Raw genomic sequence first — 13,381 nt, forward strand, 5'->3', positions numbered from 1 at the left:
TGTAACTTTTTAGTAACTAAAGGATAAGATGCAATAGTTATTTATTTACAATTATTTTCAAGTAAAAATATGCCGATTTTATTATTCTTTTTTTCGACATCATCAAATTGTTGGGAAAAGAAAAACAAAGAAATGATGTGTATTTTTTTGGATGACAAAAAAGTTGTAATTATAAAAAAAAAATTAAAAAATTTATTAGAGCATCATTTTTGGATCAAATAAAATAAAACTAACATAAATTATTTCAGTTCTTATAAAAACAAATTAAAAAAACTGTTCGAAATGGAAAGTTTATGTTGTGTAATACTTTTTATTAATAAAATTGTACTATTTTTAATTCGAAAAATCACCTGGTTTTTTAAAAAGGAGATGAATTTTTGAACTGAATAACAACAATTGATTTTTAGGATTAAAAAAGTCTTAAATTGAATATATAATGCCTAAAATTATTGTACAAAATCAAATCAAGTCCAATTTTGCTATACGCAGGTAATGAGGAATAGGGTTATCTATTTTGTATAATAAAAATGCTATTGTTATTTAAAAATGTTATTTAAATTAGTTAAAATTAATTAATATTTAGTTATATCAATAAGTAAATAGTTGGTAAATTATTGTTACAATAACAATAACAAACAGTAAATATAAACAATGAAAAATCACTCTTCTTGTTCCCAAAAGAGTTTGAGTGTATCAACAATTGGTCCGATTTTCAATCGAGTCTGAGGATTTTGGCACCAACACTTCTTAATAAGTTCGAAGTGACAGTCTTTAATGTGTTCGGGTTTTTTCACCCGATTTCCATTCACTACAAATTCAGCAATTTTCCATGGATAATTAAACTCATCAGAAGAGTACACATGCTTCCATATTAAACACTCTAACATCGTTACTCCAAGTGAGAAGATGTCAGCTGGCTCTTTGTACTTCTTCTTCTTTAACACCTCTGGTGCCATGTAAACAGGAGTTCCAATTCCTTTAGTGAATGTCATATTAGTCATCAACATATTAAAGTTTCTTGCAGCTCCGAAGTCAGTCAATTTGGCGTTCACTTGGTTATTGATATCAAGTGAGACTACCAAGATATTATCTGGTTTAACGTCTCTATGTAGTATCCCATTTGTATGCAAATATAAAATACCCTTTGCTGCGTCAAGGCATATCTTCAGTCTGAAAGCTTCCTTATAAATCGTCTCAGTAGTTTTGTAACGTTCTGGGTTATAAATAACGTCTTCTAAAGATCCAAATGGTGCAAATTCTGTGACCATACATATCTTGTTTGGTATAAATACGGCTCCATAGAAGTGTATAATGTAATCACACCGAAACTTATCAAGCATCGCAACTTCATTTGAGAAATCCTCCAAGTCGGATATCCCATCGTAACACTTCATCTTCTTGACCGCGACATTTTCATTCTTGTACTTCCCACTATAAACTATGCCAAAGGTCCCTTCTCCTATTTTATCCGTTGTGACGATATCCAACGGATTAAGACGAGTCGAAAGAACGGTCTCCCCTTTCACTGATATCGAAGTGACACATCTCTCGTCTTTATTCACCTTCTGTGATATTAACATAATTTCCGTGATAATTTTACACGTGCAAAGAGCAGTGAAAACAATAAGAAATTCGCACGCTTCATTCGATTTTAACAACACAATTTCCGGGTCAATTGTAATTGAATAGGTCTCTTGGTCTTTTATTGAAAATTGCACTTTAACAGTCTTCTTATTCACATTCCCAACACAGAGGAAATGATACGTTTCTCTCAAAATTTGGATTTCTTCCGACGTCTCGTTCAGGTTGACTGTTTTCTTGTTCACGCAAATTCCGTTGTTCAAATTGGTGAAAGTGACGTCAGTGTTTTTCATCTTGAACACTTTGATCCGCGAAGCGTGGCTGCGCTCTCCAAACTTCTCTTTTATTTTCCATAAGCCAAACATCGTTATCAAAATAATTCCAATACAAATGAAAAGTAAGAAGAAGACGACTAAGAGCACAACCCACCACACAGTCCTTTTGTTGCAAAAAGTTCCTGAAGAGTTTGGTGTGTACCAAAATGAGCATTGGGAACACTTTGAATTCTCTGCATTTGTACACTTCAAAATTGTGTTGAATGGTACACAGTTGTTGGTTGATAGAACAAAGCTATTTTTGCACTTCAAACACACCTTTTCGCTTATACAAGAAGAGCAGTTTTCAATGCAAATTTGACACTGATTTGTCTTAAAAATATAGAACCCTTCTATACATTTCGTGCACCCATTCTCGTCAACGATGTGTGCACACCCAGACAACACACTTTGTGGCAAACAGTCTTTGTTCTCATCCATGAAATTTGTGGAATTACAACCGAGGCATTTACCTTCTTGGTTACACGTAGAACAACTTGAAGAGCATTTTTGGCAATCAAGGCCATTACGGAAATAGCCCTCTTTACATTTATAACACCCGATTCCTGTGATAGAAATCTTTTCACATGTCTCTTTTAATAAATCATTTGATTTGCACGTGTTGTCAGTTAGATAATACCCCACCCCACAAGACAAACACTTTGTGGATGAGTAACACGAGTTGCAAGGAAACGGACATTTCAAACAACTTTCATTAAATAGGTAATACCCGTTCATACAAGAATAACATTTCCCATATTTTGTTCCAACACAATGGTCCTGGTCAATTCTGTTTTCACATAACAGGTACGAGTTGAGAATGTATTCTTCTTCACATTCTACGCATTTGTCGTTCATACCATTAAAGCAGTTGGGTATGATATGAGTACACTGCCCATTTTCACTCATTTCTAAATTGTCTTCAGAACTACAGAAAGTGGAGGTACAGATCCCCTCGGGTGTCAAGTGATAACTATCATCACAACTCAAACACATGGACGGAGAACAATATTTACAAAATTCAAACAATTCAGAACACCGCACACAATTTGTGGAATGTATTGCATAGCCTTGAAGACAATAAATGATCGAATTCGACACAACAACAGCACTGTTGGTAATGTCTTGGCACTTTCCATTCTGTAACATAGTTTGTGGAGAACAAATGACACACATGCCAGCATCTTTTTGGATGCAATTGTCATTCATTAATGTGCAATTGCCATCCTTTTGATAGTACCGTTCTTTGCACTTGACGCACATTCCTCCTCTCTCATAAAGGCAGTTTACTATTTTGATTGATGTACAAATTCCCCCATCCAATATAAATCCCGAGGTACACTCAATACAAGTGCTTTCAATGTTTGAAATGCATTTCTTGCAATTATCAGCGAAGCACGTTTTGCACGACATTGTTGTTGAATCAATGAACCCGATATCACAATCACAATAGAACAATGTACAAACAAAGCTTGAGTTATCAGTTATACCAATTAAACAATTGGTATTGTTGTATACAAATCCATTTGTAGCAGCAACCACATATTCTGTTGTAATTTGTGTGACATCTATTAATGATAATTTTTCATTATCAATCACCACAGCATTATTATAATTTAGTCCCAAATTAAAAGTATAGTCTTGATATATTACACTGTTTTCGATGACTTCATTTAAGTTCTTATGAATGTGGGTGTACCATCTTAATAACGTCGTTTGAACTTCATTTAATTGAGCCACACGACTGACAACCAAACTCTGTTTTGTTGCTACAATGATACATCCATCTTCCGCACAAGGACAGTATCCTTCGTAGTATATATTATCAGTAAACTGTTCACTCATTAAGTGACATGAATAGTGTGTAGTTGTACCATATCGAATTATTCTATTACTCATCATGAAGTTCAAATGATGTGTTGTTAAAGATGTTTTGTCGACTGTAATTGGGTCGAATGAATATACAAAGTCGAATGGTTGGTTTGCAGCAATAACGATAGTATTTAATGTGATGTCACCCGTCTCAAATAAAGCAAAGTCGATAATAGACCTCATCTGTACTGTAATTGTACACTCATTCAAATACACATAATCCGCAGTCAAAGTCCCCTGTCCATTCACTGTTATAAATCCACTCAAGCAATTGAACTTTTTTAGTGATGTTATCGACAAAAAGCTATTTTCAATCCTAAGTGAGGCGCCTTCAATTTGCAACACATTTGCAGTAAGTACACTCTCACCACATAACACTAATACACTGTCTTCAATGACTTTGAAAGTGTCAGAACACCTCAAAGTACCTTTCTCAGTCAAATTGATTGTACCATTTTGTGTCAATACGACATTGTTACACGTCACTTGACTCTTTGAATTAATAGAAAATGTCGCGTTGTTGACTGTTAATGTATCTTGTATGACAAGGTAACTATCCCCATTGACTATAACTTTAGTCATATTAGTAACTTTCATAGTGTCGCATATGATTTGTGCATTACTCTCACTTTTAAATTCACTCAAATTTCCAATGGAAATGGCATCTGTCACGACTAGTTGGGCTGTTTTAAGAAGACCAAAATTGCATTGGTCAATAATCATAACACGCGCCTGCAAAATTGCCGAGTCTGTGACAGTAATCGAACATAAATCCGATGTTGTGATGGTTTGAGTACAAATGAACCGACTGGAGTTATCCAAAGTCAAGTTAGCTTTGGTACTAATATAAGAGTTTTGTTCCGTTCTAAAAATGGACTGACCAGATATGAAAAGTTCTGAAGAATTTTTGAGTGACAAAAAAGTGGTCCAAAGATTTGTTTGGTCCATCATTCTGAGAATCCCATTAGTGTTGAACATAATGTTATTTATAACTTTCATAGAGCTCTTTTGGTTCATTTGTAATATCCCATTTTCTTTGATATATAACATTTTATTAACTGTTATGGAACTTTCATCAAAAACATTTAATACACTCTGCCCACTAATTTCCACATTAGTTTTGGTTTGAAGTGTTGACTTTTCATACAGTTGCACTACACTTTCTTTGTACAAACAAAATACTGTTTCGGTTGTTATGTTACTTTGTAAATACATGTTTAAACACGCTCTGTTATTCACTTCAATGGAATTTGCATAAATCATCGCGTTTTGGGTTGTTGTTGCATTCGTTTTGTAAAAAAAGCTGAGAGAAGTGTTGATCAATCCCGAAGTATAATCAAAAAAATCAACGTCACTATTTTGAAACGTTACACTTAGGGCACTTTTTATCGTTGAATGGTCGAAAAACAAAACATTACATTTGTTAAAAGAAAGTTGCCCAAAACTAATTAAAAACGAAACATCCAAAAAACTCACATTTGTTTCTGAAAAAGCTCCGTAGAGATTAAAATCTAAAAGCGAATTACTCTGCCCAAATATAACGCTGTTTTGACACGTAACACCGCTGCCCTGTAATTCCCCATTCTTGGTTAAATTAATTAAAGAATTAGTTATTGCAAAAATTTGGGTGTATGGACAAAACGAATCGATCGTATAATTATCATCACTAAAACTCGTTGGGCACTTTTTGGCTTTCGAAAAAACAATAAAAAACATAACGAAAGTGGTTAAATGGCCCACCCACATTTTTATAATCAAGTTCATCAAATTAGATAATTCGTTTTTTTAAAACATCAAGTTTGGAAAGTGAACCATTTATTATTTATTAAATTTTTTATGTTTAAAAAATTATTTAGACTTTTATAATAAAAAAAGTATGTTATTAGTTTGTGAAATAGTTTATCAAATGTATGTTCTGTTGAAAACAAAAACAACTGGTAAATTGTTTATTCAATTTAACAATTAGTTGTATCATTAAAATTAATAATTATAAATCAATTGTTTAAGTATTATAATTGTTAAATAAAACTATAGTTAAATAACAATTAAATTAAATCATTGTGATTTCATAAATTTATTTTTATTAAAACAATAATAAAAACAAAATGCAAATTATTATTTGATGGCTAAATAAATTGTATTATAAGTACAACTTAAAAAAAACTATAAATAACTATAGTAAATGTTATAGATTATATACACAAATAATAACAATATGTCGCGACAATTCCAGCCAAAAGTAATTAAGTAATTTTTTTCAATTTTTAAATAATATCTACTTAATAATAACATAACTAATTAATTATAATACAATGAAATGATAATGAACTCAAACATATTTTTAAAATCAACAATACCAGTCAAAAGTGTCTCTTTTTCCATGATCCAACACAAATACACATCTATTTTTCGTAAAGTAGAATGCGAAATTGTTTTTTTATATTAAAAGTTATTTAAATTAAATTATGTTTTAATTCCACAAACAATTTAAATTCAAGAATATATTTTTAAATGAAGGACAAACCAGTTATCTATTTGTTGTACCACAAATATACATTATTGACTATAGTTATTTTATAATAAAATTATTATAACAACTAGAATTGTCTATTTTTTAAATAGAAATAGGAAAAAAAGTATTTATAAATTTTATCAGTTTGTTTTTAGTTGGTATTTTCATAATGTGTATAGTTTAAATAGTATCAGAATAATTAAAAATATTTTTGTCAAAAACAAAGGTTGGGTATAAAAACAAAAAAATTTGTCATCTAATCGCCACAATGATGAAAAAGTTGAATGATAATCATGATTTTTCGATACTTTTCTGAGTGGCCAACAACATCAAATAACACACTTTACTTTAATGATAATCGATTGCTTTGTACTTAATGTTTTGTTTCTGTTTTGGTAATAATAATAATAATAATAATAATCATTACATTTGATACATGTAAACATTTCATTGTCATTAATAAATTGTTTAAATAGACAAATTTTTCATTGAAAACTTGATTTGTCTACTTTTCAAATAAATTTTATTTAAAAAACAAAGGAAAAAAAATTATAATTATTTAAAATTATTTTTCTCTATCTCATGGTATTTTTTATAATAATTTCTAAAAACTTAACTATAAATAATAAATATAAAAAGTGCACTAACCGGGACTCGAACCCGGATCTCCACCTTGGGAGGGTGAAATTCTGCCCTTAGACCATTAGTGCTTTCTTGATACTCATATTGAAATTGAATTGTATTGAGGTTAGATATTAAACTGTTATTTAAAATTTATAAATTATTATAAATATCAAAAAAAATTTTGAGATGATGCGTCAAAGTTTCCAACGCAATGTGGTCTTCTGATTATGACAAATTGTGAAATGGTGAGATGTGTCAAAAGTAATTGAAATGTAATTATTGTGGGGAACACAAAAAGCCAATCACACACATGTAACAATTAAAACCAAAAGTTACACAAAACTGCTCAAGAAGTTGTATGATATTGATAACCAAATAAATACTATATTATCTATTTACAATTAAAATGCAATTCATCTTTTCAAAAATACAATTACATTCTGGACACGTGAAGTGGAATGAGTCATCGTACTCATTGTCAGTGACACCTCACCCACTCTATAAACAGCCAACTGAAAGCAAAGACAAACATTTCATGTGTGAGAAAGAGTGTCCAGCAAAGAAGGTGTATGAAGACTTTCTGAGAATTGTGCCAAAAGTGCAAGTTGGCGAAGAAGCGCCAGAGATCAAAGCGCAGTGCCTTTGTCCGTGTGGTGCAATCAAGGACTTTGACATGTCTGAGTACAAGGGCAAGTTCATTGTGTTGTTGTTCTACCCACTCGACTGGACTTTTGTCTGCCCAACAGAGATGATGGGATACTCCAAACTTGCAGAGGAGATGAATGATGTCCAGTTTGTTGGCATCTCAGTCGACTCCGTCTTCTGCCACAAGGCGTGGACTGAGGCACCAAAGGAGCACGGCGGTGTTGGAAAGCTTTCGTTCCCACTTGTTTCTGATATCAAGAAGTGCATCAGCATGAGATACAACATGTACAATGCGGCTGACGGCATTGCACGACGTGGGTATGTCATTGTCGACACAAAGGGGATTGTCAGATACATGCAAGTCAACGACAACGGAATTGGAAGAAACACAGACGAGACAAAGAGAATCATCGAAGCAATCAAGTTCTCGGACGAACATGGCATGTCTGCCCACTCAACTGGAAACCAGGAAAAGACACAATGAAACCAACACCAGAAGGCGTTGCTGCTTATCTCACAAAACACTAATTGACTTGATTCTTCACATTGAAGTCTTTACACAAATACAATTCAATTTCAATATGAGTATCAAGAAAGCACTAATGGTCTAAGGGCAGAATTTCACCCTCCCAAGGTGGAGATCCGGGTTCGAGTCCCGGTTAGTGCACTTTTTATTTAGTAAAACAAAACATGTTATTATATTTTTTTTAGAAGATAAAGTAATTAAAATATTTTAATTAATTAAGTAGTTTAATTAATTATTAATATATTAATTGATACTAGTTATCAATCCCCATTCCATTCTTCTTAAAACAAACCATAACACTCAAAGAGCACCTTGTTTATGTAATTTATTGATTTTGTACTGTTTAGTAGCAGCCTTGAGTTGGTTCTCCAAATATTCCAACTCGTTTATTTTCGAGCACGAGAGTTCAACGGTGACTCCCGAGTGTTGTTGGAAGATCGACAATTTCTCATCGGTCACTCCAACACTTTTCCAGTCGTCCAAATTCATAATATGTTTAATTTTCCATTTTTCCTTCCTTCCTACTGTGCGGGCGATGACTGCAATATCAGAGAAAATGATCATAGTACACACTATAGTGTCTTTTTTCTCCGACATTAAGACTTGGTCCATTTCAAACACAAACGTTCTCTCGTCGTTGGGGAATTGACTCAAATCAATACGACCGCTCCACTTCTTAATAGCCATTTCGCTCTCGTACTTCCTCTTGTTGTCGTTCACTTCCTTCCCGATTTCCCGAATCTTTTCATAGCACAATTTGAGGTGTTTACTCTCTTCCAAATACTCAGGCATGCATTTAATCAGTGACTCTATTAACATGACATACCGTGGAATTCTCTGAATGGGAAGAATCAAATAACTCGAGACGTGATGTCCTAGAGCACTTAACTCGCGGACAGCACATTCAACTTCTTTATTTGTTTTGGACAATGATGAGAAGAGTGCCATCCCATCATCTGCTATATTACTGTATTTCGTATAGAGGTCAACCATCTGTGGTGTAAAGTACTTTAAAAGAACATGACTGATGACTGAATACTCTTGCTTCTCCTCTTCCTTCACCAAAAGAGTGTCTTCAAGTTCTTTAGCAAATGTGAATTGGAATCCCCAGATCTGTGGGATATTCCCAAAGATCTGTTCCTTTTTCTCTTGCAATGAATTCTCAAGTTTCTTCATGACGACTCGGGTGCATATGTCCAGCTGTTTCACATACGATTTCTCCGTCTGAATTAATTCATCGACAATGGCCGCCGCCTTTGCTTTCTTTGAATTGTACTCCGCTATCTTTTGCATGTCATCTTGAGTGTAATCTACAACAGCCAAAATCTCGGCAACTTCGTCAAAGTGTTTCATAAGAGCCTTCCACAAGATGATGGCTTTGTTCTTTAATACAGCAGGTGGTGTGTTTTTAATATTGACATAGATCTTATACATCATCATCTCTTTGACGGCTTGTTGGTTCTTCAGTAAATTGGTGAGTGTTCCCAACACCATGATTTGGATGTTTTCTGGCATCTGTGCGATGTTTCTGAGTAAGACGTCCAATTTAATGATCAATTTTAAAGAGCTGCACTTTTGCACTCCGACGACGTCTTGAGTCATTCGAAAGACTATAATGAGTGTCTGCTGCAAATTTTTGCCTTGTAGGTTGTCGGGCACGAAGTCGAGGAACCTCAGAATTTCGTCGAAGAGTCCACTTTCTATGCAATTAGTAGCGAAGAGGGGACTAGTTGGGAACTGACTGACGAACAACAAGAGTCTTTCCGATTGTGCTTTGTCTGTGATCTTTTCAAATAAGAAGGTGAACGTTTTAAAGAACCCCTCAGTGATCAACATGTCCCGATTCTTCTCAGGATCGACGGTATGAAACATGATGAGGATTTCTAAGAAGATTTTGATCTCTTGTGGCTCACAACTCTCTAACACGTCCTTTTCCATTTGCAGTCCACCGTTCTCAATGAAGATCTCGGAGTTCTTCTTGTTACCAATGATGTTTAATAGTAACATTGAACACAACAAGCGCATTTCTTTATCCAAAGAAGCTTTTGTGATTAAAGGAGGAATGAATTCTGCAAAGAAAGACTTGTCATTAATTTGTGTGATGAGTGCGTAGAGGACTTCCACAGTCTGTTTAAAGATGTTTTGCGTTTGTGATGCAACCAAATTTTTTAAAGAAGTCAACAGAGTTGGGTCGTGTTGTATGAAGAGTGCCGTAAAGAGTTTGTTCTTCGAGAGTTTGGTGATGATGAAAAGTGCAAAGGACAATGACATCGGGTCTTCACTTGATAAAAATTGTGTATAAAGTTGTGGGTTCACTTGAAGTAAGACGTACGCAAAGCTTGGGTTGTCAATTGACTTTGAGATGAATGCAAGACCATTCTCTCGTGTTTCCGGATTCATGATTTGACCAGCAATGGTAGATATTAGAAGTTGAGCTTTTGGGTCTAAGCTTGCTGTTGGAAGTAAGAAATTTGGGACTTGTTGTTGTAGAGTTGGTTCAGTGTTCATTTTTTGGATACTAAATAAAAGAAGTTTATGCTTTTTTCCTTTATAACTATTTAGAAATAAAATTAGAAAAGGTGAAAACATGGCTAAAGTAAACAAAAGTGTTGTTGGCTTGCTTTGTACTTATTGAATTAGATAAAAACTATATTAATTGTTAATAAGTTATTAATTGATAAAACAAAAAACACTTTTGAGAATACTTATAAAACGCCATAATAGCTTTAGTTTCGAGTATATTTTGAGAATATGTGGTGTTAACAAAACGATGTTTAATTCAAAAATATTTTATAAGACTACAAATACTGGCAAAAATTTTGGAAATATGGCTATTAAAATAACTAATGTTTTATAATTCTGTTTCATAAAATATTAATAAACAATAAATAAAAAATACTATAAATATATAATTTGTTTTGATAATGAATTGTAAAAAAAATAAAACCACACAAAAAGTGGCTTGAAACTCGGGTGAGCATGTTGTTTGTTTTTTAAAAAGTGGATTTTTTAAAAATAAACAAAATATCCAAAACAAAAATGTTTTAGACCTAAAAAAATACTATGAAAGCTCGTATAAAAATAATATATTAAATACAAATAAATAACTATTATAAACCATACAATTTAAAAATAAACTTTGTGCCTCACACTTTTTTCATTTTTATTATTTTTTATATTAAAAAATATAATAATTTAGTTAAATTATAATGAAACCAGAAGAATACTATTAATATAACAATTATTTGTTATTGCTTTTTATGATAAACAGAAATAAAAAACACTAATTACATCACAACACAACACTTGTTTGTATTATTTTCGATCTTTTTAGGCATCTTTTTGTGATTAACTTTTTGTTGTTGTTTATTTTTGGTATTTAAAATAAACTCTTCACAGTTAACAATTGATTTCGTGAAAATGTTTTCAAATAATGACTTGAAGATAGGATCAACATTTTCATCATTTTTTAAAGATATTTCATAAAAAGCAAAGTTGTGTTTTGTGGCGTAGTCTTTTCCTTCAGAGGTTGAGACGACTCTTTCTTCATATATATCCGATTTAGTACCAATTATGGTGACTGGGATGTACCCATCGCTTGAACGTATATTGGTGAGTCTCCAAATAAGGCGTGTAAATCCTTCAATGTTTTCAAATGAAGTTCTTGATGTTACAGAATAAATAATAATGTATCCCAAAGAAATACTAATTGATTTGAACATTATTCTATCATTTAAATGATCCCCAGATAATTCTTGGATAACAAAAGGAATTTTAACCTTTTTATAAAATGTATGTGTAAGGTAGACATTATCTTTCTCTGTCTCTGTGTTATTCGAGAATGTATTGTGTATGTACTTTTCAATCAAAGATGTTTTCCCAGTACCTGAATCACCAAGAACAGAGATGTACACATTTTTACATTTCATTTAATTTGCAATCAGATTCAAAGTTTAAGTTTATATACATTAACATAATGTATTTCAAAAATCAAAAAATCCTATTTTATCGAAAATTATCAGTTTTTAATTTTTACATATGGATATAAAGGTGTAAAACACGTAATTGAACATTTTAATTTTATTTCATGTTTTAAAAAAATCGATTTTGATGTAAGATGATATTTTGGATTCATTTAAAGAATTATTTGACTGAAAGAATTTGGATTTATAAGTTTTAATTTAAACAAAAAGTGAAAATGTATGACTTTGACAAGTGATATTATTTGTTTGTTTTTTATCAACAACAAAAAATAGTAAAAAAAACGAAAAATTTATAAAAATATTAACAAATTTGATTCTTTTTTATGTTTAATAATATATGAAATATAAAAAACTTAAATTGTGTTTATTATATTATGTTTTCTTTAAGTTTTTATTTACAATTGTAATTTTGATTGTATTTATTTTATAGACACTTTCAATAATACAAAACAATCTATTTATCATATATTTTTTGATTATACATCAAAAAATGAGTAATGAATAATAATTCCAAATTAGTGGGTAGTATTTTTAATGAATAAAAACACCAAAAAAATTTTACGAAAAAAATATTGTTTAAAATATAATTCATTTATTTGAATGTTATTATGGATGAAACCGTTTGTAATAAATGGTTGTGTTTAAGATATATTATTATCCCAAGCATATTGTATAATTTGATATAAATTAATTTTTTACCTTGTTGTTTAAAAAAGATGTGATGATTGATAAATGGTTCAAATAAATTGGTTGTGAATATTTCAAATTTAAATAACTTAAAAATAACGGATGATATAGAACTTGAACAAAACTTCCGTTTGGAAGTATTCATCAAAACAAAAAAGTAGATTATATTTTGATTTTGTTACTTTGGAAACATCCTTTGTTGTGATGAATTATTCGTATTACAATTATAAAAAAATAGATAAATAAAAAGTATAAACAATTAATTATTAAAGTATTGTTTTATTAACTCTTCAAATAATAATGAACTTAATTCTAGTCGGCTAGAAACGGGAAATCTTGAGTTTATAAGATAATTTTCTGTTTTTTAAAGTATATATTATGTTTATAACAATACACAAGCCTAAAAGAGAAAATCATCATGAATTGAATTAATATCTTAGTAAAAACAGGTCAATCAAAAAAGGTGTTATTTTAAGTGTTAATAATTATAAGTTAAAATTATTAAGTGTCTAAATTAATTGTACTTTGGTTGTATTCTATGTGTTTATATTACTTAATGTTTGTAATGTTTACAACGAGTTAATTAAAATGGTAACATTATTTAACATTACAGTCATGCGAAAAAGCTGTCGCGTTT

At 31.3% G+C, this 13,381-nt stretch overlaps 4 protein-coding genes across 4 annotated transcripts; 1 reads left to right on the forward strand and 3 right to left on the reverse strand.

Annotated features, from left to right (window-relative positions):
* Positions 1–659: 659 nt before the first annotated feature.
* Positions 660–4,784, reverse strand: EIN_171170 (protein serine/threonine kinase, putative; the record flags this gene model as incomplete). Its single annotated transcript, XM_004183860.1, has 1 exon — positions 660–4,784. The coding sequence occupies one exon, from the start codon at positions 4,782–4,784 to the stop codon at positions 660–662; it is 4,125 nt and encodes a 1,374-aa protein (XP_004183908.1).
* Positions 4,785–7,309: 2,525 nt separating this feature from the next.
* EIN_171180 (hypothetical protein) lies at positions 7,310–8,032 on the forward strand (the record flags this gene model as incomplete). The annotated part of the gene is made up of 1 exon (XM_004183861.1): positions 7,310–8,032. One exon carries the CDS (start codon positions 7,310–7,312, stop codon positions 8,030–8,032), a length of 723 nt encoding a protein of 240 aa, XP_004183909.1.
* Positions 8,033–8,374: 342 nt separating this feature from the next.
* EIN_171190 (Rho/RAC guanine nucleotide exchange factor, putative) lies at positions 8,375–10,582 on the reverse strand (the record flags this gene model as incomplete). Its single annotated transcript, XM_004183862.1, has 1 exon — positions 8,375–10,582. The coding sequence occupies one exon, from the start codon at positions 10,580–10,582 to the stop codon at positions 8,375–8,377; it is 2,208 nt and encodes a 735-aa protein (XP_004183910.1).
* A 553-nt stretch (positions 10,583–11,135) lies between these two features.
* EIN_171200 (hypothetical protein) lies at positions 11,136–12,003 on the reverse strand (the record flags this gene model as incomplete). The annotated part of the gene is made up of 2 exons (XM_004183863.1): positions 11,136–11,219; positions 11,374–12,003. The coding sequence occupies 2 exons, from the start codon at positions 12,001–12,003 to the stop codon at positions 11,136–11,138; spliced, it is 714 nt and encodes a 237-aa protein (XP_004183911.1).
* Positions 12,004–13,381: the final 1,378 nt, after the last annotated feature.

The sequence above is a fragment of the Entamoeba invadens genome (assembly GCF_000330505.1).
Source record: "Entamoeba invadens IP1 unplaced genomic scaffold scaff_1105074725591, whole genome shotgun sequence".
NCBI lineage: Eukaryota > Evosea > Mastigamoebida > Endamoebidae > Entamoeba > Entamoeba invadens.